Genomic DNA, 24224 nt, shown 5'->3' with positions numbered 1-24224 from the left:
CCGATCCTGCCGTTTTCAGCGAGGACACAACTTGAGAGCATGCTTCTCTATCTCACATCCTTGCATTCCGTTTCTTTCCAGGACATGGTACCCATCGAGAGCGAGTACAGCTTCAGAATGCGTGGAAAACGCATATTTCACCTCAATTTGACCGTAACAAACTTGTTACAAATCCTATCGTCTTCATTATGACCGGATTCGATTAACTCTAGATTTTCATGCCTTACTCCTTTACACCCTCTTGCACGCATCAGGCTCATTGGTCCATGCACTGGTGAAAGCAATCACATCAGCACTCAGATTCGGGAGACAACGAAAAAGATAGGCCCACCGAGGTACTGCGGAATTGAGCGAGCCTTAAGGCTCAGTGCTCAAGAACACTTGAACGTAGTCCCACTGGTGACATGGCATCTAGTTCCGCCCGTGCAAGCCGTATACTTATAGATTTTGTTATTGAGACAGTAAAACCCGAAATCGTTGCCGTTGTTGAAACCTCTGATGTTTGAGCATCCCACTTCATCGGTGGATAGCCATCAGCATGTGCTCCAATGTCTGCACGTAGGCAACGAAAGTGCTCACCAGTTGTTTGGCAGGGTAGGTTCAAGGGTGACACCGTCAAATCCTCGGATGCAATGGCTACGCCAGCCATGGCGGCGGCAGAGATGATCATGGTGGTGAGTGAAGTGAATTTCATGGCTGAAACTTGGTTGTGTTTTTTGAATAAAAACTAGCTTGAGTACGCTGGCTTTTATACTCAGGCAGTGTATAGGGGGCTTGCAAGCAATCTGAATGTGCTTGCCAATCGTGAAGCAGATCCCACGCTTCGTCACAAATTTTATTGAAGGCCTCAAATAATGTGCCGGATGCACCCCGCGAGCCTCTGGTGAACTTCGATCTATGATGATTTATTCACCCAAATTCCACATTTTCAGGGATGCGGGATTTGCACTCACCGACCATATGCATATGGAAAATCGATAGGCTTTCCATAAGCCCGCTGCCTGCATGACCTCGTCACCTACTAGAGCACAATAGTCGCTAGGCCAGTTGTCACTGGGGTAAACCGTAACGGCGAACGTTTTCCGAGGACGTAGCTGATGTTAGTTGTGGAATACTTGGACAGAACCTCGTTGATGGTTCCAATATCACGAGTCATGAGTTCTCCATCCATTACTAGACGCATCCCCGAAATTCTGTAGTCCCAGGGCACGCAGATAGGGTGCTTGTGTCTGTCTTAGGTTGATATGGAGTTCACGCACTGTTTATGACTGCGTGCTACACACGTAATGTCTATTTATCCAAACTGATTCTAATCGCTGTTTGCGACATCTGCATCGGTGATCGTGTTGGGACTGATGCTGTACATGGCACGAGCATTTGTGCATCGTACGACAGTCAAGCCGCCATCCCAAATACAGGCGTATTGCAACTCTTGTGGATGGGCTATCCTTCAGCCTCTGTCAGCGTGGTCCTGGAGGATCCTCGTGCTACTATGGTATGTGTTCTATAGCTACGGCGGACTGCCCCGTTAGTAGTGTTCACGACAATCGTCATTCAAAGAACTCACGAAGACAATAAGTAAGCAACAGACATACTGAGAATATCAGCTCCATATAGTCAAATCTTCATGAGTGAAGCTTTCTCACCCATGTGCAAGACCAGTCTCGATTGCCCAAAGAGTTAGACGGTCAGCGATGCTGTGTATCCTGGAAGGGGACCGTTTGTGAGGAGAGGACCATTAGATCGTGATCATGATCAGCAATAACGCTCCCCAGGATCCACGCCGCTTCGCTGAAGTCACGCTTATCTTTATTCAACCTAAGGATTACTTTTCAACCTGCAGGCATCTAATTGACATAAACGAGGATGCACACTGGAACAAGGCTGACATACGTTGTACAGAAGCATTTGAAGGATTCCCGCACCCCAGAAGATCACCAGCCATGAAGGTTCTTCATCGAGTCCGTATAACTTTGAAGCAAGTGCTCAAGTTCACTTCTGCTCTCTCTAAAATTCAGGTGGCCGCACATCTTCGGGATGTATCGTCTGGTGTGGCCCCAAATCGGTCCTTAGTCCGCGCCCCCAACGGACATCACATTTTCGCAGGAGTAGTTCCACCACCGATCATTGTGAATCACCTGTCTGCTCACCTCAGGTTGTGCCAACGCGGGATCCTAGCTGGGTGGGCAAGAATGCTAGCTTAAGATGTTTCATTCAGGGACAGCATCATGATGCGCGAGTTTTGATGTAGAGCATAGTGCTGGGTGTGATGTGCATGGCGGCATGAAATATATGAAAAAAACTACACAGGACCTTCCAACGACAGCCCTTACTCTGCGTCTACAACAGCAGTTTGGAGACCCTAGGTGAAAAGAGGGTTGTTGAGGTCGGGAGAAATAGCTGAGAGAAAATGCACACCTTGAATGAGGTAACAACAACATGGCTGGCATACGTGTAAAGTTTCTCCTTTGCGCCCTCCTCATCATTGCGCTTGCCTGTAAAAAAAATGATTGTCGGTATTACGATTAGTTTGAACATGCAGCACATACGCTCAAGTTTTACTCTTATCCGGTGGGGAACGGACTTGACACCCCGAGCCCACAATGCCTGGTTGAGCTTGGGGTCCAACCGAACATCGGTAGTGCCCATCGACTTGCGGGCGAAATCGACGACAGATTTTACGGCCCAAGGGGCACGCTTTTTGAAGGAGCGGCCATGCACGAGCTTGTGCAGATGGATAGTGTATTCACGAGTTACAACATCTTGAAGAGCGGAGCGCTTGCCGCCAGTCTAGGAGAATATAAAGATCTATCACGAGTGAACGTTATGATAGGACATACTTTGCCGGTGTTTGTCCTGGCCTAGCAAAGGTTCAAATGAGCCATTCGGAGGGTAGAGCAAGAAGGTAACATACCATGTCTTGAGGATGTATAGTGACGAGCTCGTCTAACTGGAACTGCAGATGTCGCGCTGACTTTGGTTGTGTTTGGCTAGTGGTGATGACATAAGGTTCAAGTGGCTGAAGTACTTGATAGTTTCTCGGTAAATTCCGAAACACGTAATACAATGTCCGGAATCAATTAGCATGTAAAACGAGCGCTAAAAATAGGACAATATTCTGTCTGAATTGACATGATGCCTTTGTTCTCTTGTCTATTTTGTTGCCATGTTCATTATCAAAACTTTATATAAAGTCTCTTTTTCCCCCTTGTTCAGTTCGTGCCCTCCTCCCTTTGCACTCTTTCACACAGAATGCGCTTCGCCGTCGTCGTTCTTACTCTCTCCGTCGCTTTCTCTTCCGCGTTTGCGGCGTTGGTTGCACGTCAAAGCTTGCCCAGTACGCCTTATTTTTCTTTGACGTCTGGCCACTGTACCTGAATGCGTTTTCATCATCAGATTGTGCTGCTACGTGTCTAGAAAATGCTGACTATGGCAACTGCTCTTCTACCGACGACACCTGTCTTTGCCATAGCCAGGCTTTCATCAACAGCACCACGACCTGTATTCAGGCGTCGTGCACGGGGTCTGACCTCACAAATGCCGAAGCAGCTTCCCAATCGCTCTGTGCCGCAGTGGTATGTTGTGGAAATCCTTGTTTCTGGATTGTGTGCTAAATTGGATAATGCAGGGTGTCACCTTGACTGTTACGAGCGCTACTGCAACAGCTACATCCAATGGTACCGCCACCGCTACCACTGCTAAAGCTTCGTCAGTCTTTGTTGTTATTTTTCTAAGACACCAAACTGAATGACGATCAGGTCCACCAACGCTGCATCATCGCATAGCGTTAATATGCTCACTGGTGCAGCAGCCTTTGCCATCCTCGCAGCATCATTATGAATGGTTGCAGGATTTGCGAGCATACCATTATTTAATCTTTCGCATTCTTTGCGCGCGATGACTTGATGATCCTGTCACGCCGTTTCGAAGGTCGACGTTGAGCATCAACTCACGATTACCTGATTGATTTTTTGCATACGGAGGAGGGTTGTATGGGGTTAAATAGCCATCTATATAGTTGAACAGCGTCATTCATCTACTTTGGACGGCATGTTAGGCAATTTATTTGAATTTGTGTGCACAAGCGCCCAGTCTTACTCGCCTCCGACTCAATTTGAAGTTGAACTAGCGTACTTCAGACCGTCATCCCCCCACCAAGGTCCAAGGCTGGCCTTCTTCTGCAGATCACAAGAAATTGCCGCCAAGCTTACGCCCCTTTTCATAGGGTGTATCAACAATATTGAGCCAGTTGATCTGTGCGTTTAATATTTCAGGGTCGCACGTCACCGCCGTCTATCTCCTACAACCACCATGCAGCCAAAGGCGTTTTGGTTACAGTTGAAACGGGTGCCAACGCCTTTGGCACTCGTGGTTGGGCTGTTACTAGGCTTGCTAATCGGCAAGACACTTCCATCGAGCGTATGTCTATCCTTTGACCGTCTTACTATGACAACGTGTGACTGTTTTATAGCTCTTGTCAACTGGGGGGAACAACCCCATATTCGTGTCTCGCTTGTCTGCTCGCAAACAAATCACGCTCCCCAGCATCGATCAACGCCGTCGTGTTCTAGACCTGCTCTCCACGCTTTCTCCCCACCATACGACAGAGTGCACACGAAATTCCCAGCCGCTTTACGTTCAACAGGTTCGGGACCGTTATGATTCTCTCATCGGACACAAAACTCCCTCTGAATCCACTTGGTTCTCTTCGTGGGGATTTTCCGACTCGCAACACGTACACAACGTTCCAGCGAAGGAGCACAAATATTTTTTCGCCATCAATTTGTACAACTCCTTCGATGTCATTCCTGACTTATTTGCGACTCTCTTTCGAGTTTCTGCTATTCTGGGGTACCACAATGTCTATGTTTCCATATACGAGAATGGCTCGACGGACCAGACCAAGGCGCTGCTACGTATCTTCGACGCCCTGACTCGCAGTGTGGGCCTACGTGTCACCATTCGAACCTCTACACGTACACGAGGTGCCTTCAACCATCGTATAGAGTACCTGGCAGAAGTCCGTAACCAAGCCTTTAACCCACTCCACGAGCTCCGCGACTCGCATAATGAGTACTTCGACACCATCATATTTATGAACGATATCCTCCCATGCGTGGACGACCTGCTTGAGCTTATCTGGCAGAGTCGGCGGAATAATGCAGGTATAACTTGCGCTTCTGATTACATGTATCATGAAGAGCTGGTAAGTGCCGTTATCACCCTCACAACATGAGCTCATTTCGACTTTTTTAATGTAGTCAACGCCCGTGTTTTATGATAACTGGGTCGCTCGCGATATCAATGGAACGGCGCTGGAAAATGCTCCGTTCGAAAACGTCTTCCATGACTCCTACTCCGCCGACCGTTTCCAAATGCACCTCCCCATCCAGGTCCAGTCATGCTGGAATGGCGTTGCAGTCCTGGACCCTGCTCCGTTTTATACGCCTCCTTATATCAAATTCCGCATGGCTAGACTTACAGAAGAGGAGTGTTCTGCTTCAGAGTGCAGTTTAATCTGCAATGATTACTGGGAGGCTGGGTATGGACGTATCTTGATGGTTCCCCGGGTGAAGCTCGCGTATGATAAGGTATGTTTTCAAGAGGCAGTGGAATTCAATATCTGATTGATTAATTTTTTATGAAGAGAGTATTTGATATCATACATCCTTCAAGACGAAACCTTACTGCCATCCGAGGTTATGTGCGTCTTGGGGGACTTCCGGACAATCCACGGACGGACCCACAGGACCGGTCGTGGTTTGGTCCTCATGACCGTTTGTTCACGCCGGAGGAAAGCGAAGAGATAGATTTTGTGCCCGGGCCATCGCATGGTACGTGCTAGCTCTATATTATATTCCTCTGCTCACGAGTCGTACAGTATGGTGTTGGGGTTGGGACGGCGCAGGTGATATAGACGGTCCCGATGTAGATCCCATCTGGGAGCGCATGCCCGACCGTGCGCAGAACGCGGATTCTGTGAGAGTGAAGCATCACAGAGAGACGAGTGAGCTGTGATGCGTTCGGATATTTGGACATGGACATTTGGGTAGCATGCTTTTTTTAAGTGCGTTGCAACTTGCGAGTTTATTTGGTTTGCATGATGTATCCCTACGGAGGCATGTGTGCTAAAGACAATACGATGCTATGGAATTTCAAAAGTGTTTGTCTCCCTACTGCAGCTGGCTGTACGACTTTCTCTGATTTGACCAGGAGAGCGTGTCATAAGATTAGCTTCTGTCATCGCGGTGGTTGAAGAGATGATGCCAGGGGGATCCCTGCAGGAGTAAGTATGGTTCGATCGCGCGTACCTTTAAAGTCATCGTCGTACGTGGCACTAGGGCAGACTGCATCAGGGGGTAGGTTGTCCCTAGATAGAGTAAGTACAACGAGATGTTAGACTAACTGGCGTGTCGTAAAGGGCACTTGGCACAGTTGGTAGCGCGCACGCTTCGCAGCTTGTCTTTGAATTGCGTGAGGTCGTGGGTTCAACTCCCACAGTGTCCATTATTTTGCCTCTACGTTCTAATAACTTCAAACGCGGCGTTAAGGCTCTATCTCGCCTTGTAGTTCGGCTGCCCCGACCAGCCACGTTCCCGACGGTACTTTTCTCTTTTTCGTCAACGGTTTTATGCAACGACGCTCACTTGGGAAGGGTCTGGCACGCATCTCCCCTCCCAATCAGCACCCACTGACGGGCATGGGCTCAGATGCACCTAAACCCACAAGGTGGACTCCAAAGGCGCTGGGCATTACCAATAGAATATGGGCCATCATCCTTGGATTCATCCTAATCATCGCTCTGTCACGGGTTATATCGTTTTCAGGCCAGACCAATCATAGCCTCGGGTCATTCACGACTGAAGGCCTTGTACCAAAGAATTACCTCCATGAGGCCAACTATCTTATCGGCAATTCATCCGAGGCTGCGAACCCGTTTGATTTTTGCCCTGTGTTTGGGCCTGAAGACGATATTGCGAATAAATATGGGGTGGTGCCGTTGGCGCAGAGTCGCTTGCATTTGGGGAGTGGGGGTAGAGTCCATCGCGTTATTCATAAAGCGCTCTTGGGTCAACCTGTGACCATCAGCGTGCTTGGTGGTTCAGGTGCGTGTTCTTTGTTTCGTAGAAGAGCTTATCTTGATGGTGTGATTGTAGTTTCTGCATGTCATGCAGCAGGAGACGATCCATTGTCTGCTAGATGCTATCCTTCGCGCTTTTTCCAGTGGTGGTCGAGCGTTTTCCCTCACCCAGCTTCGGAGCTGACCAACGGTGCTATGAGGCGTACAAATTCAGGATACTTTGGATTCTGTAGCTCGCATCACATCCCAGAGAACACCGACTTGGTGATACTTGAATTTGATGTTGACGATGAAGGGTAAGCACATGTTTTGAGCTGAAGCGTCCTGTGGTGTCTAAATTATACCAGCTCCCAGCGTGCGATGGAACATTTCGAGTTGCTAGTTCGCTCAATATTGGACCGTCCTGATCAGCCTGCAGTCATCATTCTAGGGCATTTCAGTGCGCAGACACACCAGGCTTATGGTTTTGCGGGACCTGACCATTGGCACAATATCGTCGCACAGTTCTATGACGTGCCGCATATCAGGTACAGCCTTTCGCTTCCCCCAAAGGATAATTTCTGACGCCCATACGCATAGCGTCAAGCCCATACTATATCCGTCTTACATGTCAAATCCTGACCTCATCAAGCCTTACTTCGCGGACCCCGTCCTTGCGACTCCGACAGGCCATGAACTTCTCACCGACGTTCTCGTATCGTACTTCCAATCTCAGATATGCGCAGCATGGTCAACGGCGGGTGGCCACTCGTACGAGACCATCCCCATCATGATGGCACATGGCTACCCAGGTGCAGATATTCATCTCTTTGGTGGTGTTGGCGCAAGGAAAGGTGCCGGAGTGCCGGAACCACCACGGCCGGTCGATGACGGTGCAGAAGCCGAGAAGAAACATGCACTAGCTCTCGCCCAAGCCGAATCTCAGCCTACGCCGATCTACCCCGAGCTACGAATTCCTCCCGTGCGGATAAATACGCGCCCCAGAGACTCGCGACCGTTCGAAGAGGTCGCGCCATTTTGTGCATCTGCTAATGACCTTGTGAACCCCGTACCTCCCTCACTTTTCTACGGTTCTGGTTGGGCAGCGGCGCATCCTCCGACAGGCTCCTCTCCTTTACTTACGGCCGGGTATTATTGGTATAGCTCGCTCCCAACGAGTAGGTTGCGCGTACCTATCAAAGTGGGCGCTGGAGATGTTGGGATTTATTTCTTGAGGGAGCCTATGAGCCGGATTGGGGAGGGAAGTGAGATTGAATGTTGGGTGGATGATAACATTAGAGGTGCGGTGATCATTGAAAATGCAGGAGACGTTGATGATGAGGTACCGACGTGAGTGTCCTCATTTTTTTTTCGTTGTGTGCGGTCATTAATGGATCATTAAGCCTTGCGGTGATTGATCACTATGTCACGAGAGGATCGCACTTTGTCGAGTGCGTGCTAATTGGAGAGGAGGGGCAAGCTGTTCCTCCTTTCAAGATTATTGGCGTATTCGCGACGTAGGATATGATCAAAAATGAAGCGTAACAACGGACACCTACATGCGCTAATCTAGTTGCAGATATAGCCAGGTGGTAGCTATTAGCAGTTACCTATTATAAACCTCAGGATGATTGTATTATTGAACGCTGAAAATTCGGCTGATGAGCTTTCTGCAAAGCTTAGAATTACTTCTGCCAGACGACTTTGTATTCGTGCTTCTAATACTACAGTAAGTAGGGTGCCTATGTTCGAAGCCATGCCGTCTTGGCGATCTTCTTTAATCTCTTCTGTTCCTTGAACCGCTCCTGTAAATGAAAATCAACAACCGATATGAACGGAATCCATATAACGGATCCTACCAGGTCTTTCTTCGTCGGACGTTTTCTCTTCTTGCCTTCTCCCTCAGCCTCGGCCTCAATCTCAGCCTTGTTGCGAGTCTCGACATCCCTCTCCCAAGCACCAACGTCAAAGTAGAACTCGCTCATGCGCTTAGCACGCTCATACTCTGACAAGTGAGTAGGATCGCGACTATCCGCCTTCGCAAAAGCGCCAGTCCTCGCGTTGAACTTTGCGGTGTACATAAAATTGCTAGGAACACCAGACGAAGAAGCAAGCGACGGATCAAGATGGGCTAGGGATGGATCAATACCCTGCGCCACCGCGTTTGCTTGCAGCGCTGCGTAGTGAGAGTCTATTGTTGTGGAAGGGCCAGATTGGGAGGTGGAAGACGAGGAGGGTTCTGGTTCAGAGATAGCAGGTTGAAGGGGGTTTACCCAAGTCGTTTCTTTGGTTTCTGAGTTGTAGAAGTAATAGGTGTTGTGCTGAGGAGACCAAATGGCTTGCCATGACCCCGATGTTGGGAGGGAAGTCTGAGTGGTGGTGTCCTGGTCTGTATCTGAAGGTTCAGCAGACTCCTCTGGGGAGGTGGACTCGCCAGTGGACTCAGGTGTCGCCTCCATGCGTTGCTCAATCTGCTCTTCCTCTTCCTCCGTAGGACTAGCTGAACGAGAAGTCGACATGAGAGTTGGAGATCAAAGTCAGGTGAGAGTTAATAGTGTAATTATTATTTTGGTCCGTTGGCTATGTAGGACTTATCAATGATAAATTAACTTATTATTATTCTTTATCACACCCACCGTGACCAATGTCTGAACAGCACACTCATATTCCAATCATGTTACGTTCGGCACTAAAGCAATCATCGCAGCCGAGCTCTCCCTGCTTGCTCCCGTTATCCCCCATGCCATCGTCGCCACCACTGTCCCCTCTTCCTTCTTCGTTCCTCACCCTCCCAGCATCGACATCGCGACTACCGCCCCCCTCGTCCTCTTCAACACCGCTCTCGCGTTCTCCATCGGTGAACATGCAGCAAAGCACGGCTCAACCTGTAGCGGGACAAGGTTACACGCCCAAAGTGTCTTTCGACACCTTCGAAAACCCTGCTGCGTCCATGTTCTCATTTACACTGCACGTGCAATCAGATGGATACGCTAGGAACAGAGCGACGAGGGTATTCCTTTGTGCGTCGAGTCCAGATGAAAGCGGACGTCAGGCCCTTGATTGGGCGCTTGAAAGCTTGGTGCAGGACGGGGATGAGTTGATCGTCTTCAGAGGCGTCGATCCAGAGGATTTAGGTGAGTGACTTATATCTTTCAGAAAGGACATTCGCAACCATGGAATAGAGAAGGATCATGAAGTCGTTCGAGAAGAAGCACGCGAACTCATGCGCCAGATTCAGGAGAAATGTATTGAGTACGATCCAGAGCGGAAGGTAGGCGGTCATTATGATTACGGCATAACTTCTCATTGTGCTTCTTAGCTCTCCATCATCGTTGAGCTCATTGCTGGCAAAGTGACCACGACTCTCGAACGTTTGATTGCTCTATACCGCCCAGATTCGGTCGTCGTGGGCACAAGGGGCCAGCGCGGCATGATGCAAGCCTGGGGTGCAGCGTTTGGCGCTCCAGGTGTAGGCAGCGTATCAAAATATTGTCTCTCCAATTCCCCCGTACCCATCATCGTCGTTCGCCCAGAGAGAAAGGTCAGGAAAGTACTTGCCAAGAGACGAGCCGATCCAAAGAGAGGGACTCATTTTGACGAGTAAGCTGAAGTTCTTACGTTGTGATGCGCCGCCCACTGATACGATTCCTCGAATTGTAGGCTTACGAGGGCAAAGACGCAGAATATACAAAGTGTTCCGATGTCTCCCTCCGTCACTCGAGCGTGATAGATTTCATTAGTGTATTTTTTTCTGCGACAGTTGACACATCGACTTTGTACCCATAGTCACCCTGTATTTTTAATACCTGAGATGGAATAGGGATTCTAAGTTAGCATGTCAGAGGGTCATATTTGAGCATGGATTGGTGTTAAAGGTTATGCGTCATTACTTTGGCCACGTTCAAACACCTTCTGGATATACACCTGAGCATCGTGCTCTAGCAACATCGCAGGCAACCTGGTTTTCCTTGCGTGACTTAGTCGATCTGCCGTATCATCTATTATCACTATATATATAGGGTCAAACCTTCCGCTCCACCACCAGCTGGAGATAAAATGTAAAATGTACGTGAAAAAGATGGGAACCACAGGGCACCAAGGCTGTCTACACTAAGGTACATTTGGAGATTATTTGTAGCAAGAAGGAAGCTCAGCGAAGAATTTGAAATAGAGACACCCTCAAGGTAACAGTTACAAAGTGGAGGACATCATGAGAAAAAAACAACCCTCGGCTTGGGCTTCACCCAATCCACACCCGAAACGCGCGGAGACCGCCAGGAAGGCAGGGGACACAATATCTCTGCTGTTTCATTCTGTCCAACCTGCAAGTCGGGCAATATGTGTAGCTGTTCTTGGCGGCGAAGGGCTGCAATGAATTTTAAGCATGATGTTCGCAGAAAAAAATCATTTCACCTACCACGAGAACAGGCGCCGGAAAATTCTGATGTGCCACGATCGTTCAAGAAATACTTGTGTTTCTCGACCTCTGCGAAAGCATAACGCAATAAGGGAAACGGTTCGAGGAGCTATCGCGGTATAAATAAGTGATAGCAGTGGGAAATGAACAATACAACACTTACCCCTGCAATCAAGTCGGTCACAGTTGGATCATCAAGGTCTTTGAATGCAGGGAACGACCTGTATGTAAGATTGCTGCAGGAGCGCCAAGCAACATAATCCACTATGTCACACTCGGAATCAAAGAGCGCCTGACAAGACGATATCAGTAAGATAGCAGCGAAGCAAGACGCAAAACGTGCCTTATGCTTCCACGACACAAGCTCGTAAACAATGCATCCAAACGCCCACCAGTCCACGTGTAACCCGTACCGCATAGAACGCCGTTCTTTCTTGTTGCGCAGGATCTCTGGCGCCATACAATGGGCTGTCCCTACCACGTCTGATGAACACTTCCGCCATAAATCCAAGGGCTTCTCGTCCATATGACTAAGGCCAAAGTCAGCGATCCGCACGTTCTCTCGTACATCGATGAGGATATTTTCTGCTTTGAGGTCACGGTGAATGATGCCCATCTCGTGAAGGGCATTGATTCCGAGGGCCTTCAAAGTCGGAATGTGAGACATCGAAAACCAGGAGGAACACAACTACTCACCAGTTGGGCACTCCATCTGCAAGCATGTTCGTCGCAGTATGCAGGACGATGAATCATATAATGATTTAAGTCATGAGCCATCAAATCCTAGAGATGCGCAATAAATTCAAAGGGCTCAAATGGCTCGCAGGAAGGGGCACATACCATGGCGAAACAAACGGAATCATCTGTTTGAAAAGACATTTCGAGCTCCATTAAGAATGTTTTTGCAGGACACCACTTCGATGATGCAATGCGCTTGTAAACTTCTAGCTCGTTCAAAAGGCTTTCTTCTGTGCGCCTGTTCTTCAGACGGTCCTTGCGAAAGACCTTGAGACACAGCAAACGTTGCGATGATAGGTCTTGAGCTCCCACAGCCCTTCCGAATCCTCCCACTCCCAAGACACGCGCAACACGAAAGGGGCCAAACGCATATGGCACCGGAGGAATTTGCGAGGTCATGGTGATGGTCAGTATGAGGAGAAGGGGAGAAGATGATGAAGATGATGTGAAGGAGCAATTCGATGAACGTACTTAAGCGTTTCTAGTAGGTTCACAGCACACCTTTTGAGCTGTGGACACTTCAATTTGATTGTCTTAAAACGGCCACAGTGCAATAAGGACATTGTAGAAGCTTGCGGCGTGGAAGAATCAAAGCGCATTGCGGCCACGCTTAAATGTCAATTATTGGCACACATCACTACCAGCTGCGTCCAATGAAACGACAACAAAGCAATTCCGTGCCGCGGAAGCCTGCACAACTGAATCTAGAGCGTAAGTATTCTCGGGACCGGCAGGATAACCATCAGGTCAAGTGCTAACCATTGAAAGGCGCGATGTTACAAGTGTTTGGACCTGTCAGAATGGATGGTCATGTCACACCGACTCACACGATGAGATGGTCCGTGGCGACTCCCGACCTGTGTACGAGTTCGCGTCATCGCTCCAGGTGCAAGAACCTATGCAAAAATGCTCGATGGTGATTCGGAGGACGCGAAACAGAAGGCAATTGAATGAGATACAAGCAAACTCTAGGAAAGCTGGCGCCAGCGAGTGAAAGGAATTCCATGTGGAAAGAAACTCGCTTGAAGATGCCTTCATAGCCTCACAAGTATCTTTGTAAACTTCAGCCTGTTTCAGATCTTGTTCCGCCCAAGTGGATATCATTATCAGCCCTGTTTGACCAGTATGAGGTCAAAACGCATTTGAAGCTTTAAGGTGAGCGCTACCTTTCAATTCGCTTGTGGTGGTCACCATGCTGACGGTCTGCTTGTTGCACAGGCAAACGCAAAAATGAGGAGGAGGGCGAGAAGGAAAACCCTTACACTATTACACTCACGCACTTTCTCAGGCATTTCTCCTGTCCTCAACAAACTTTATCCACTTCCAAATCGTTTTTGCCGACACAGAATATGGGCTCGTGGAGGGATACCCTGAATTTTTATTTACTTCTCTCATAATTAAGTTGATGTCCCTAGTTGCGGAATCGCTCGAGATAGTCCCGACTCCCGTGGCATTGGTGTTGAAAGTTTGTCTAGGATGATTCACATTGATCCGAGTCAGCCTGAGTACACCTTTGATCGACAAGGAAGCGTGAAATGACCGCTTAACAAGGAGTAACCAGGACATGGGCAGATGATTCAGATTGTGCAAACGGTACTTATGAGACCAACGATATACGTCGTAGTACTGGAAAGTTTGAAATTGCACCTGATTACATAAAAGTTTGAGCACGTGTTCCAGGCCTCCGGAAGCTCCCGCTAATGTATTCCGGCGAAATAACATTTTTGAGGGGCCAGGTGACCCAGGTCTATAAGATACTGAGTTGAGTGATATATACTACAAGGCTGATACTAAATTTTTCTGGAAAAATCTGTTTGCAGATGCGGCTCCAGCTAGCCTGGGGATAGTCCGGACACCAGGCGTTTGATCCCGCGGAACCGATTCGCGTCGTCGCCATGTGCGCGCGGAGTCCACTTGAACTCCTTTCTTTTTCTCACTGGGTTCGCGCTCAAATCCAACCGCTTTAATATTCTCCTGTCTGTGCATGTTAGCGGCGAGCCCACGCACGGACCACCGACGCCGCAATCCTGCCGCATCTACCAGCATACCTTAATACACTAATTACGCCTCACCACCAATCACTGACAATACACCTGCCGAATATCCGCTATCACAATTCACCTCCCCACACAGTTTCTGCATTCTTCATTCGCTTTCCGAGAATGCCTCCAAACATATAGAAACGACTTTGTATGAGACAGGTCTATATGGAAAAGTTGGAGATGGATCAATCATCGGTAGGAGTTCCGTGGTGCGTTTATATCCACCTACGTACACAAGTTGAACAAGGGCAGATAAACTTTTGCACAGATCGAACCTTAAATGTAATTGTGATTTGTAACAGAATGACCTCGTCCGATCCAAGCGTACACATTGCAAGCTATGCAAGTAATATTTCTTCCAGATGGCACCTGAAACACTGATGGCCATCACCAGCTGCAGGCTTCTGATGGCGTGCCGACTATCTTGCCAAGGGACTTGAATGAAATGCTGCCGGCGCTCCGATCGACACAGATCAAAAACATTTTGTGAAATGAGCTTGTACAATTTGAAGAACATTTCCGCGATCGCAAGTGCGTATTCGAATTCGTTTCTTCCAGTGCCCTGTCATTGACATTCGTATACATATAAGTCGCAGACATGAAAACAGATCTTCGATCTTTTGGCGTGTGACTGGTTTGCAGCTTCACAGCCAACATAGACGTTAATTCAATCACGCGACCCTAGATCTTCTACAGGACCTCGTGTGAAAGTACTTACTTCGGCCAATCTATGCGGGAACGGATATCGCCTCCATGATGCTCATTTCGGTTATGAAAGCGCTGGGTGGTGGTATATCTAGTACCCACCAACTTCGCTGCTCCCTCGCCCCCATCCTCTAACAAAATGACTATAGTCTTAAATGATCCCAGTCTCTGGCCGGTCATTAATGCGTACCGTATTTACAGCTATTTTGCAGGTTCGTGGAGAGTCAGTCAGACAATGACGGTGATACTCAATCTGACATTTCGTAGTTGCCTCCTCTATTGGGGTCATGTACGATTGGGGTGAGCATGATTGCTTTCAAGAATGGCTCATGTACATTCTTACCATGGTTTCTGCAGCCCTGACTGTCGGACAAGAGGTAGGTTGATGTCATTGTCGAAGCATCTGTCTCACTCAGAATGGTTTACTACATAGATTGAACTCATTTGGGTGAGCAGAGTTACGCATTATAAGAACAACATGAACATGCAATGAATTTGCGGCAGAGGCAACACTGGTCAATCACGACCGCTCTGTATCTGAGTGTACTTAGCTTGCGTTGTAAGTGTGGTCGGCAAGTCAGGCTAACTTGAAAATATTCTAGGTGCGCTATCTTGGAATATCATATGCTGCGTATGTTTGTAATTCTAAAAAATTGGCACTGCGCTAATCAATGATCTCCCACAACAAGTTTCGAGATTCTGGGTATGTCTCTTCATATTCACCGTGTTTATTTCTTCTCACCGGCAGCATACAGCGAACGTTCCGACAATATCGCTGACAGATTCAGTAAGTATTCTGAACCAATGCTCGCCATTCCCATGTTAATAAACTGCACTCCAATGCAGGTGTGAGTCTGATTCTTTACCAGCTAGTCCAATATAACGACTACCACAGCTGTGAGTTTCTTTTCATTGCGTGATCCTCCGACTCGGATGCTCATCACCACCTGGATTTGTCAGGCCTGGTTTCATACATCACACAATATTGGGTGAATATGATCGTGAATGCAATGTTGTGCGGTGAGCTGCATAGCTGCAACGAGTCAGTGATGTTTGTTTTGACAGAAACATCACTCAAGTTATCATGATTACCCGGTTATACGCCATGTATCAACGATCCAGAAAGGTGCTGATACTTTGCGTTGTAGTCTACCTGACTGTCACCATCGCCACCGGAGTGTTGAACGTCATAATAACAATAGACATTTCAGCAGGTAAGCTTGATTATGGATGAAAACTTGTGTGCAACAGGCTCATTGACGAATACCAGAGGAGTTAATTCTCTCTGGCACCTACCAGTGCTCTGTTACTAGCTATAAAAGAGATCTCCGATTGATGATTTATATAACTTGGATACTCGGTACCATATGGGAGGTCGTCGCACTATGTCTCGCAATCTGGGTTGCTGTAAAACACTTCCGTGAATTGCGACGACACTCGGCAGGAAGGATTATCGGGGACTGCTTCACAGTGTTGATAAAATCTCACGTGGTTTACTTTGCGAGGTAAGCCAACAATGCCAATGTGGCTCCCTTCTTCCGCTGAAGTTCTGCATCTCTCAGCTTTGTTGCCGTTTCTTACTTCACGACCGGCGCAGAGTTGTCTCCAGCATTTTCAGCGGTATGACGTTCTGTCAATGACCTCTGCATGCAACGGTTCATCATTTCTACAGGACCCATATTCCCTGGCACCCCAGATTTATGAGGGGTTCCTTCAAAATTTCAGGGCAGTGCAGATGTTTGTGCTGGGACCACGCCTCATTCTTAGCGTTCGACAATATCACGCCAGGCTCGTGGCTGACTCCGACGCAGCAACCAACATGAATTCAATTATTTTCCAAGAGCATGTGCATGTGCCAACTAGCAGCAGCGTGTAGGATGGGAAATGCTCGAGGGGATTACCACTGATGGGGTACTCCTGGCTAGGTGCTATGCGGGGAGCGGGGAGAATTTCGTTTGGTTCTAAATTTCATGGCTGTACTTATTGGTCTGGACAAACCGCCCCACACATTGTTGTATCACTAAGTCTTTGTTCCAAGTTTCGTTGCGGTACCTATTTATTTGATGTTCCGAAGTATATTTCAAAGAGCAGTTTGTATAGACAAACCGATACATTCACGTTGCATCGATTCCATAACTCCCGGCGAGTCGGACTGGCCACCTACCCACCCTCGCACCGAGTGGTAAGCTGAAATCATTTGCAAGTTTCGCAACCTTACTTGAAAGACAGTCGTTCCTTCTTTCCTGTGTCGTGACATCGTAATCCACAGATTCACAGTATAGCATGTCAAAATCGTGAGGAACTCTATTTGAAGCCAAGAGACTCGAGAATATAAATATGGGGGGCGTCCTTGAGTTGATCAATCGTCAACATTCAGGTATGAGATACTTGAAATTCTAGAGTGAGCGAAAGGTCGTATTGGAAGTTGGAAAGACCTACAATTAAACAAGGATGCGGGGAATTCCTGTGTAGCGAGTGTTTGAAATGTGCCCGATTGACAAGTGCGCGCTGCATTGAAGTGAGGACTTCACCAAGAGTGTTGAGTGGCGTTGACTGTGCACCTGAGGTTAGCGGTATGGATCTAAACGACGCACACTGGCTCACCACTTTGCCTGATCCTTGCACAAGCTCCTTTCTGAGCCTAGAGAAACGCAGAGGTATAATTTACTCGCGGTTGAATGTAATCATTTACTCCATGATATATGGTTTTGGGATCAACCTTGAAGGTGGTTCTTGCACACGTGAACGTTCGGGATGACTGATTTGCTGTTTCAGAGTCCAGACGTTTCCTTGAATCAACTGAGCATTATTCCATGCTGAGGAATGTATTAGACTCCAGACAGCGAATGGCAATAACAAATCGAGACGATCGATATCTTATTTGGGCGGCCTTACTAGTAGATATTAAGTTAGCGCCTGCGTAGCAGAGGATGTCCCAAGCTATGGTGCCGATGATGACACTGGATATCGTCGTTCGTTGGGTTTACATCTTGGCGTTGAGTGACAAGCCAGAGAGGAACAACGAAATCTAGAAGAGCACAAGGAACGCCTGCATGATAGTGTTATGTAAAAATGCTCTAGATCGTCTAGTTTCATCTGCATCGGTATGCCGCGGTCCTCCAGAGACCCTCGTCCACGAGCTGCCTTATAAGAGTCAAGCCATTGCTTTCCTAAGACAGCCCCGAACGCAGCCAAGACACTGAACGAGAGGCTAGCATATGCAAGCATTTGCATTCACTTATAGCGTCTGTACCGTTAGTTGTGATTTGGATCAAGTCCAACAAGAGGGCGTTGGTAGTGTTTCCTGGGTTCGGTTACATTCCGACGATGAAGGGAGAGTTGACAGTTGGAAATAGACCAGCCTGGTTCGCCTGTTAGACCTGCTTGGACAGATGAATGTTAGACCTGCTTGGACAGATGAACGCACAATAGTCAGGATAATAGCCATATCGTCATTCGCTCGCTCGAGGAAGTCGTCGTCATGATTATTCGAAACTTTCTTGTACGTTACCCAGAATTTCGAATGGACATTTTTGCCACGTTCTTCTGCAATGGTAGAGCCTCGAGGGATATCGAGGATCTGCTCCAGCGTGCTCGATCTTTGACACAATATAGCCAGACGTCGAGTGTACCTTGTTGATCGATTGAAATATTCTGAGCAAAGCCTCTCTCGATAGACACAGCAGGTTCCTTGCTCGCTGCATGCGGATTGATCTCATCCCTGTAAGTCCATTAAGTATCATGTTCGGTTCAATCTAATTTGCCACTTACTCACTGGTTGGGAAGTCGCCTGTATTACCAGATGCGGAACAGGGTTGCGAAGGTGCGCCTCGAGGTGGTTCGTAGTCACGAATTCAATGAGCTAAAACCGCACCCGCGCGTTTGAGTAGCTGTTACCACGCGATGTGGTCGTACCACTGGGAACGCATTGTATCATGACGTACTCGTGAAGCAACCGCCTTGTCGAGGTTGGGTGGAACGTCACACCTGACTTTGACTTACGACCACAGGGTGGTGTGTATTCTATCTCAGCTAAGAGTGACCACTTTGTAAAAGACCGTGGATTGGCAGGATATGCTTTAAATGCGCAGAAGGATTGAGAATGGAACGGCAAACATAGGATGTAGCCGGTCTCTGGATCTGCCACCCGTAATAGATGAGAATGGAGTCTGTGATGGAAATACGAGTGAGAGCCGTTGGCCATTGTTGTTTATTGTTATGCAAAGGCTTTGTCCCTGATTACATAATAGTCTCTATTGTTTGAACATCCATTGTCTGATTGTGTTCCCACGTGGGAGGACAATAGTAAAGCACTAAAACTACCCACAATTGAAACAACAAAAATGCGCAAACGGCAGACTGGCATTCGACGTTTCTCTCCCTTATATCATTCAGACGATCGCAGAGGCGAGCTCGTCTTGCAGAACAACGATGACGAACCACGACCCGACATCAGACCCATCAACTCGCTCATCAGTTCATTCATCTGCCCAATACTCTACGTCAACACTTGATATCAAAAATGACACCAATATCTCAACTGACAACATTCCTACCACTCATGCAGCACCTGTACCATCAACAAAACTGCTGTTTTCATTCCTCACACCCCGAAGGAAGCTGGTTCTTCTTACCCCAGCCATTCTGTCTTCCGTCGCCACTGGTGCTATAGCTCCCTTGATGACTTATGCCGTAGGGCAGTCATTCAACGCCTTCGCAGCTTTCCCATTGACCCCAAACCCACCGCAATCCGCCAAGGATGCTTTGCTTCATGGTGTAGGCATCGCAGCAATTGAGCTCGTAGCATTGAGTATCAGCGCGCTAGTCATGAGCAGTATGACAAGTAGCTTGTGGATTTCAACAGGGGAGCACAACGTCGTAGAGCTTAGACGGCTAGTGTACCAGTCCGTCGTGAACAAAGAGATGTCATGGTTCGATCTTCGCATGGGGGTCGACGGGTCTGCACCTGCGGGCAACGTGCAAGACACATCCGAAGATTCCCCCGTTGGCGCTGGTGGTCTCATGGCCAAGTTTGCCAGGTCAGTACATTTTCTTGTCCGTCTGAGCCTTAATTCTGAATTTCTTTTCACAAATAGAGAAACCGATGAAGTACGCGCAGCCTCGTCGCTGGCAGCAGGCCAGCTGCTTCAATATTTGACCACCACCTTCTCGAGCCTTGTACTCGCATTCGTTTGGTCGCCGCTCCTGACCCTTGTCATTCTCTCAGCCGCCCCCGCATTAATTATCATTCAGGCATTTTCCCAAGTCCTCGCGGGTCCTCTCCTCGCTCATGAGCGCACATTTACTGCAAGTGCCGCTACCGTCGTAGAGCGCGCTGTGGCCGCAGTTGCCACCGTTAAAGCATTCAACGCAGCTACGCACGAGGCTCGGGTACTTTCCCGTGTGCTCGGACGCGTAAGCGCAGCTGCAAATGGACTTGCGGGAGTCTGGGGTATCACATGTGGCTTGAGCCAGTTCGTCACAATGGCAATGTTCGTACAAGGATTTTGGTTTGGAGCTCACCTCGTCCGGGAAGGCAAGAACACCCCCGGTCAAGTCATGAGCGTTTTCTGGGCATGCCTTATTGCAACGAGCAACCTCCAAATGGCCGTGCCCCTTCTCATCACCTTCATGAAGGGCAAAGTCGCAGCTGCAGAGCTCACAGGGATGATTTCAGAAGCACATCAACCATCCTCAAAGCGACGTCCTCAAGAACTCCGCAAAATCAAACCAAAGTCATTCAACGGCGAACTCAACCTGGATCACGTGAGCTTCGCATATCCCGCACGACCGGATGTGCAGGTACTCTCCGACGTGTCCATGTACCTTCCCGCGCATGAGACGACATTCATCGTTGGATCAAGCGGTTCTGGCAAGTCGACGCTCGGTGCGATCTTGATGGGTGTTTATAACCCCACATCTGGCTCTGTATTTTTGGACGAGCAGGATGTGCGATACATTGACGCCGCGTACATGTCGTGCCATATTGCTGGCGTGGCGCAGGGCGCAGCGTCGGCCCCCGTCTTCCCCGGAAGCCTCCACGAGAACGTGGCCCTTGGTACTGTAGGGAAAGGCAAACGATCGGAGGACGTTAGCAGAGCAGAAGTGGAAGAAGCATGTAGAGTTGCGATGCTGGAGTCTTGGGTGGTTGGTCTAGACCAAAGCTACGAGACGTTATTGAGCGGCACTGGTGCAGAAGGCATTCAGTTGAGCGGTGGACAACGCCAGAGGCTTGCGATCGCGCGGGCGCGGATACGTGACCCTGAGGTGTTGATTCTCGGTAAGTTTCACGCAGTTCCCCCTAATATTTAGTTTCTTAGTCTTTTTCTTTCGTTTCAGATGAAGCAACATCGGCCTTGGATCCCCCAACTCGTGCACTCATCTTGGCTGCTATTCGGAGATGGCGACAAAACCGCACGACAATCATCATCACGCACGATGTCGCCGCAATTGAAGAGGAAGACTTTGTCTACGTCATGCGAGAGGGCTCTGTCGTCGAGCAAGGTTTTCGGTCAGACCTCGAGCACGCGGATGACGAATTCGCCCGCATGCTTCGTACGGGCGGGATTGCTGTTGAAGACGACCTTCCTGAGTACGATGCAGTCGCAGAAATCCTCGCAGGGGAGGAAGAAGAAGAAGAAGAGCTTCCAGTTCACGAACGACACATGAGCATGGCACCCACAGTGGGCGGCATGCGCCCTGTTACGGCGACACTCGGCAATTGGATGTTTGATGTTGTCGCCGAGCTTACAAAATCGGGTGCAGCACCACCACCTCTTCCTACCGCAGCAGAGAAAGATAAAGACTGGCGGATGAGTCGCTTCGTCCCCCCTAGTGCGTTACCCAAAGAGCAACTGCCGGCGTTCGAGGGCGGTGCAGCAGGGAGACTACGGAGACCGAGTAGTATGTCGATATTCGTTCCCGAGGTTACAATTCCCCCTCGCACATACGGCGGTCACCGGTTCAGCTTGCAGTTCACTCCAACCACCCCCACATTTTCACACCCGAGCTTCTCTCTGCGGGAGCCGGTATCTATGGTCGAAGATGATGAAGAATTCGAGACTGAGAAGGAAGCATTGAAGCGCAGCGCTGAGCAGGCTGCGAACAGGAGGGAGCGCAGGGAGCGCAAGCACCATGGACTACAGAGTATTGTCGTGCCTCCATCTGGAAATGAAGAAGCCCAAGACCAATACGACCTTTCCCCAGCCCCCGGCCTTTTCGCCCTCCTCCGTGCCGTGTACCCCACCATCCCCACAAAGCCAGTCGTTTTCTTCGGGCTCATCATCTGCCTGATAAGCGGAGCGATGACACCCGTATTTTCATTCCTCCTTTCCAGACTCATCGTTCTAGTCTCAGCTGGTGGATCAGATGCCAGTATGATCAACTCCTACGGCGGTCTTGTCCTCGGAATCGCAGCCATTGACGGGCTTCTTCTTGGTTCCAAATTCTTCGTTATGGAAACCTCCGCTATGCGCTGGGTCACTCGTCTCCGCGACCTCGCTTTCTCCCGCGTTCTCAGTCAGGACAAGAGCTGGTTTGACCGTCCTGAGAATGGCGCATCTAGACTCACCCAGGTCATCGTCAAAGATGGTGATGACGCTCGTACGTTGATCGCTGTGGTGGTAGGCCAGATTGTTGCCGTGGGCGCGATGATGACCATCGGTCTCCTCTGGGCGATGGCTTGGGGGTGGCAACTGACGCTTGTTGGGCTTGCCATTGGGCCTGTCTTTGTTGGAGTCATGGGCCTTCAGACCAACCTTATGGCGAAATGCGAGGTACGCAATAAGCGGGCTCGTGAGGAGGTTGCCAGGGTATACTACGAGGTAAGTTTTTATCATTGCTTGATGTTTCTCATTTTGATCTGTGTTCTCTAGACTATTCTCAACGTCCGTGGCATTCGTGCTATGTCTCTTGAGCCGGTCCTGCAGGCTCAATTTGACAAGGCCGCTTCGCAGTGCCTTTCCACTGGTGTTCGCGGTGCATTTGTCGAGGGGTGCTCTTATGGTGTCGCTAGCGCTCTCATCTACTTGGCCGAGGCGCTTCTTTTCTACGTTGGCGCTGTGCTCATCGCAAAGGGCACATACACATACCTTCAGATGTGCCAGGTCCTCAACCTCGTCGTTTTCACTGTCTCCATCGGCTCCCAACTCATGTCCTTCACTCAAAAGATTGCCAAGTCCGTTCTGGCCACGCACGATCTGCACGAGCTCATCAAGCTAGACACTACCAGCGGTTCTGAGTCTCAGGGTATCCTCCGTCCCAAGGTCGAAGGCGACCTTGTCTTCAATGATGTATCATTCTCCTACCCCACCAACCCTGATGTCTCTGTTTTGAACAAGATGTCGATGCGCATTGCAGATGGAGAGTGTGTAGCGATTGTAGGCGCCTCTGGATGTGGAAAGTCAACCGTAGCATCGCTGCTCCAACGTCTCTATGAGCCCACTTCGGGTACTATCTCGGTGGGCCTCAATGAGCTCCGTGCTACAGATATCAACTACCTCCGTGACCACGTTGCCGTCGTCAGCCAAAGCCCCAACCTCTTCGACGCCAGCATCCGCGAAAACATTGCCTACGGACGAGTCGGCGAGGACAACGGAATGAGCGACGCAGACGTCGAGCGCGCCGCTCGTGCAGCGAACGTCCACGAATTTGTGATGTCATTGCCACAGGGTTATGACACGCTCATCGGCGAGAACGCGTCTCTCATTTCAGGTGGACAAGCTCAGCGTTTGCAAATCGCGCGCGCGCTTGGACGACCTGCGAAGATTCTGATTTTGGACGAGTGTACTTCAGCGCTCGATCCTGCCAACCAGACGGCTGTCCTGGAGACGATACGGGCTGCGAAGGTTGGGAGGACTACTATCATGGTGACACACAAGGTGCCCGTGATGCAGATGTGCGACCGTATTCTTGTTGTCGAGGATGGCCAGGTGCGCGAGCAAGGCACGTACGAGAGCCTCATGGAGCGCAAGGGCCTCTTTGCTAGGCTTGCGAATGGTGGAGAGTGGGTTAGCGAGTAAATACTCGCTGGATGACCGCTGTGTTTGTTTTGTTTCTTTTATCATTGGGATTTTTCTTATATTTTAACAGTTATCTACACCTTCGACGTTCACGCTATTTTGTTACGGTTTCTCTGCTTTATGACCACCTGGGCGCAAATGACATTTTCACGACTACGCATTTGTAGTACTACCACAATCATTTATTCATTTGTACTGTAGTTGTTATCAAGGAATTTATATGTTGTACAATTGCAATAGAC

The 24224-nt window shown here is 49.0% G+C and overlaps 7 protein-coding genes and 1 non-coding gene across 8 annotated transcripts; 6 read left to right on the top strand and 2 right to left on the bottom strand.

Annotated features, from left to right (window-relative positions):
• The first annotated feature begins 3101 nt into the window (after positions 1-3101).
• Positions 3102-4097, top strand: DEU56DRAFT_892969 (uncharacterized protein). The gene is made up of 4 exons (XM_041356334.1): positions 3102-3337; positions 3397-3575; positions 3629-3708; positions 3759-4097. Exons 1-4 carry the CDS (start codon positions 3253-3255, stop codon positions 3838-3840), a joined length of 426 nt encoding a protein of 141 aa, XP_041204149.1. The 5' UTR covers positions 3102-3252; the 3' UTR covers positions 3841-4097.
• An 11-nt stretch (positions 4098-4108) lies between these two features.
• On the top strand, positions 4109-6161 carry DEU56DRAFT_826828 (glycosyltransferase family 69 protein). The gene is made up of 5 exons (XM_041354362.1): positions 4109-4419; positions 4472-5206; positions 5262-5591; positions 5648-5834; positions 5882-6161. Exons 1-5 carry the CDS (start codon positions 4312-4314, stop codon positions 6016-6018), a joined length of 1497 nt encoding a protein of 498 aa, XP_041204148.1. The 5' UTR covers positions 4109-4311; the 3' UTR covers positions 6019-6161.
• Positions 6162-6420: 259 nt separating this feature from the next.
• On the top strand, positions 6421-6507 carry DEU56DRAFT_t97. The gene has a single exon. It is a non-coding gene; the product is annotated as a tRNA-Ala (tRNA).
• A 2-nt stretch (positions 6508-6509) lies between these two features.
• DEU56DRAFT_591406 (uncharacterized protein) lies at positions 6510-8692 on the top strand. Its single transcript, XM_041346972.1, has 5 exons — positions 6510-7106; positions 7158-7377; positions 7429-7608; positions 7661-8410; positions 8464-8692. Exons 1-5 carry the CDS (start codon positions 6632-6634, stop codon positions 8579-8581), a joined length of 1743 nt encoding a protein of 580 aa, XP_041204147.1. The 5' UTR covers positions 6510-6631; the 3' UTR covers positions 8582-8692.
• DEU56DRAFT_591412 (uncharacterized protein) lies at positions 8692-9912 on the bottom strand. The gene is made up of 3 exons (XM_041346973.1): positions 9697-9912; positions 8920-9640; positions 8692-8865 (listed from the first exon to the last, which is right to left on the bottom strand). The coding sequence occupies exons 2-3, from the start codon at positions 9577-9579 to the stop codon at positions 8803-8805; spliced, it is 723 nt and encodes a 240-aa protein (XP_041204146.1). The 5' UTR covers positions 9580-9640; positions 9697-9912; the 3' UTR covers positions 8692-8802.
• On the top strand, positions 9690-10922 carry DEU56DRAFT_826825 (uncharacterized protein). The gene is made up of 4 exons (XM_041354361.1): positions 9690-10194; positions 10243-10331; positions 10380-10660; positions 10721-10922. The coding sequence occupies exons 1-4, from the start codon at positions 9705-9707 to the stop codon at positions 10785-10787; spliced, it is 927 nt and encodes a 308-aa protein (XP_041204145.1). The 5' UTR covers positions 9690-9704; the 3' UTR covers positions 10788-10922.
• Positions 10923-11103: 181 nt separating this feature from the next.
• DEU56DRAFT_591381 (kinase-like domain-containing protein) lies at positions 11104-12790 on the bottom strand. Its single transcript, XM_041346971.1, has 6 exons — positions 12318-12790; positions 12174-12260; positions 11821-12120; positions 11641-11769; positions 11478-11586; positions 11104-11426 (listed from the first exon to the last, which is right to left on the bottom strand). The coding sequence occupies exons 1-6, from the start codon at positions 12612-12614 to the stop codon at positions 11269-11271; spliced, it is 1080 nt and encodes a 359-aa protein (XP_041204144.1). The 5' UTR covers positions 12615-12790; the 3' UTR covers positions 11104-11268.
• A 6467-nt stretch (positions 12791-19257) lies between these two features.
• Positions 19258-24219, top strand: DEU56DRAFT_826801 (P-loop containing nucleoside triphosphate hydrolase protein). Its single transcript, XM_041354360.1, has 5 exons — positions 19258-20001; positions 20059-21242; positions 21302-22785; positions 22837-24004; positions 24053-24219. The coding sequence occupies exons 1-4, from the start codon at positions 19394-19396 to the stop codon at positions 23980-23982; spliced, it is 4422 nt and encodes a 1473-aa protein (XP_041204143.1). The 5' UTR covers positions 19258-19393; the 3' UTR covers positions 23983-24004; positions 24053-24219.
• The last annotated feature ends 5 nt before the right edge of the window (positions 24220-24224 follow it).

The sequence above is a fragment of the Suillus clintonianus genome (assembly GCF_016758775.1).
Source record: "Suillus clintonianus strain FC179 chromosome Unknown DEU56scaffold_95, whole genome shotgun sequence".
In the NCBI taxonomy this organism is placed as follows: Eukaryota; Fungi; Basidiomycota; class Agaricomycetes; order Boletales; family Suillaceae; genus Suillus; species Suillus clintonianus.
Note: the sequence above shows the minus strand (reverse complement) of the source record. Positions and strands in the feature narration are given on the sequence as shown.

Coding starts and splice junctions, on each gene's coding strand:
- DEU56DRAFT_892969 (XM_041356334.1), top strand. CDS start 3,253: ATGCGCTTCGCCGTCGTCGTTCTTACTCTCTCCGTCGCTTTCTCTTCC. Junction 3,338..3,396: donor TGCACGTCAAAGCTTGCCCA/GTACGCCTTATT, acceptor TTTCATCATCAG/ATTGTGCTGCTACGTGTCTA. Junction 3,576..3,628: donor AATCGCTCTGTGCCGCAGTG/GTATGTTGTGGA, acceptor TGGATAATGCAG/GGTGTCACCTTGACTGTTAC.
- DEU56DRAFT_826828 (XM_041354362.1), top strand. CDS start 4,312: ATGCAGCCAAAGGCGTTTTGGTTACAGTTGAAACGGGTGCCAACGCCT. Junction 5,592..5,647: donor TGAAGCTCGCGTATGATAAG/GTATGTTTTCAA, acceptor TTTTTTATGAAG/AGAGTATTTGATATCATACA. Junction 5,835..5,881: donor TGTGCCCGGGCCATCGCATG/GTACGTGCTAGC, acceptor CGAGTCGTACAG/TATGGTGTTGGGGTTGGGAC.
- DEU56DRAFT_591406 (XM_041346972.1), top strand. CDS start 6,632: ATGCAACGACGCTCACTTGGGAAGGGTCTGGCACGCATCTCCCCTCCC. Junction 7,378..7,428: donor TTTGATGTTGACGATGAAGG/GTAAGCACATGT, acceptor AAATTATACCAG/CTCCCAGCGTGCGATGGAAC. Junction 8,411..8,463: donor GTTGATGATGAGGTACCGAC/GTGAGTGTCCTC, acceptor TGGATCATTAAG/CCTTGCGGTGATTGATCACT.
- DEU56DRAFT_591412 (XM_041346973.1), bottom strand. CDS start 9,579: ATGTCGACTTCTCGTTCAGCTAGTCCTACGGAGGAAGAGGAAGAGCAG. Junction 8,866..8,919: donor GTCCGACGAAGAAAGACCTG/GTAGGATCCGTT, acceptor TTTCATTTACAG/GAGCGGTTCAAGGAACAGAA.
- DEU56DRAFT_826825 (XM_041354361.1), top strand. CDS start 9,705: ATGTCTGAACAGCACACTCATATTCCAATCATGTTACGTTCGGCACTA. Junction 10,332..10,379: donor AGTACGATCCAGAGCGGAAG/GTAGGCGGTCAT, acceptor TGTGCTTCTTAG/CTCTCCATCATCGTTGAGCT. Junction 10,661..10,720: donor AGAGGGACTCATTTTGACGA/GTAAGCTGAAGT, acceptor CTCGAATTGTAG/GCTTACGAGGGCAAAGACGC.
- DEU56DRAFT_591381 (XM_041346971.1), bottom strand. CDS start 12,614: ATGACCTCGCAAATTCCTCCGGTGCCATATGCGTTTGGCCCCTTTCGT. Junction 12,261..12,317: donor ATTCCGTTTGTTTCGCCATG/GTATGTGCCCCT, acceptor GCGCATCTCTAG/GATTTGATGGCTCATGACTT. Junction 11,770..11,820: donor TTGTGTCGTGGAAGCATAAG/GCACGTTTTGCG, acceptor TCGTCTTGTCAG/GCGCTCTTTGATTCCGAGTG.
- DEU56DRAFT_826801 (XM_041354360.1), top strand. CDS start 19,394: ATGACGAACCACGACCCGACATCAGACCCATCAACTCGCTCATCAGTT. Junction 20,002..20,058: donor CTCATGGCCAAGTTTGCCAG/GTCAGTACATTT, acceptor TTTCACAAATAG/AGAAACCGATGAAGTACGCG. Junction 21,243..21,301: donor CCCTGAGGTGTTGATTCTCG/GTAAGTTTCACG, acceptor CTTTCGTTTCAG/ATGAAGCAACATCGGCCTTG.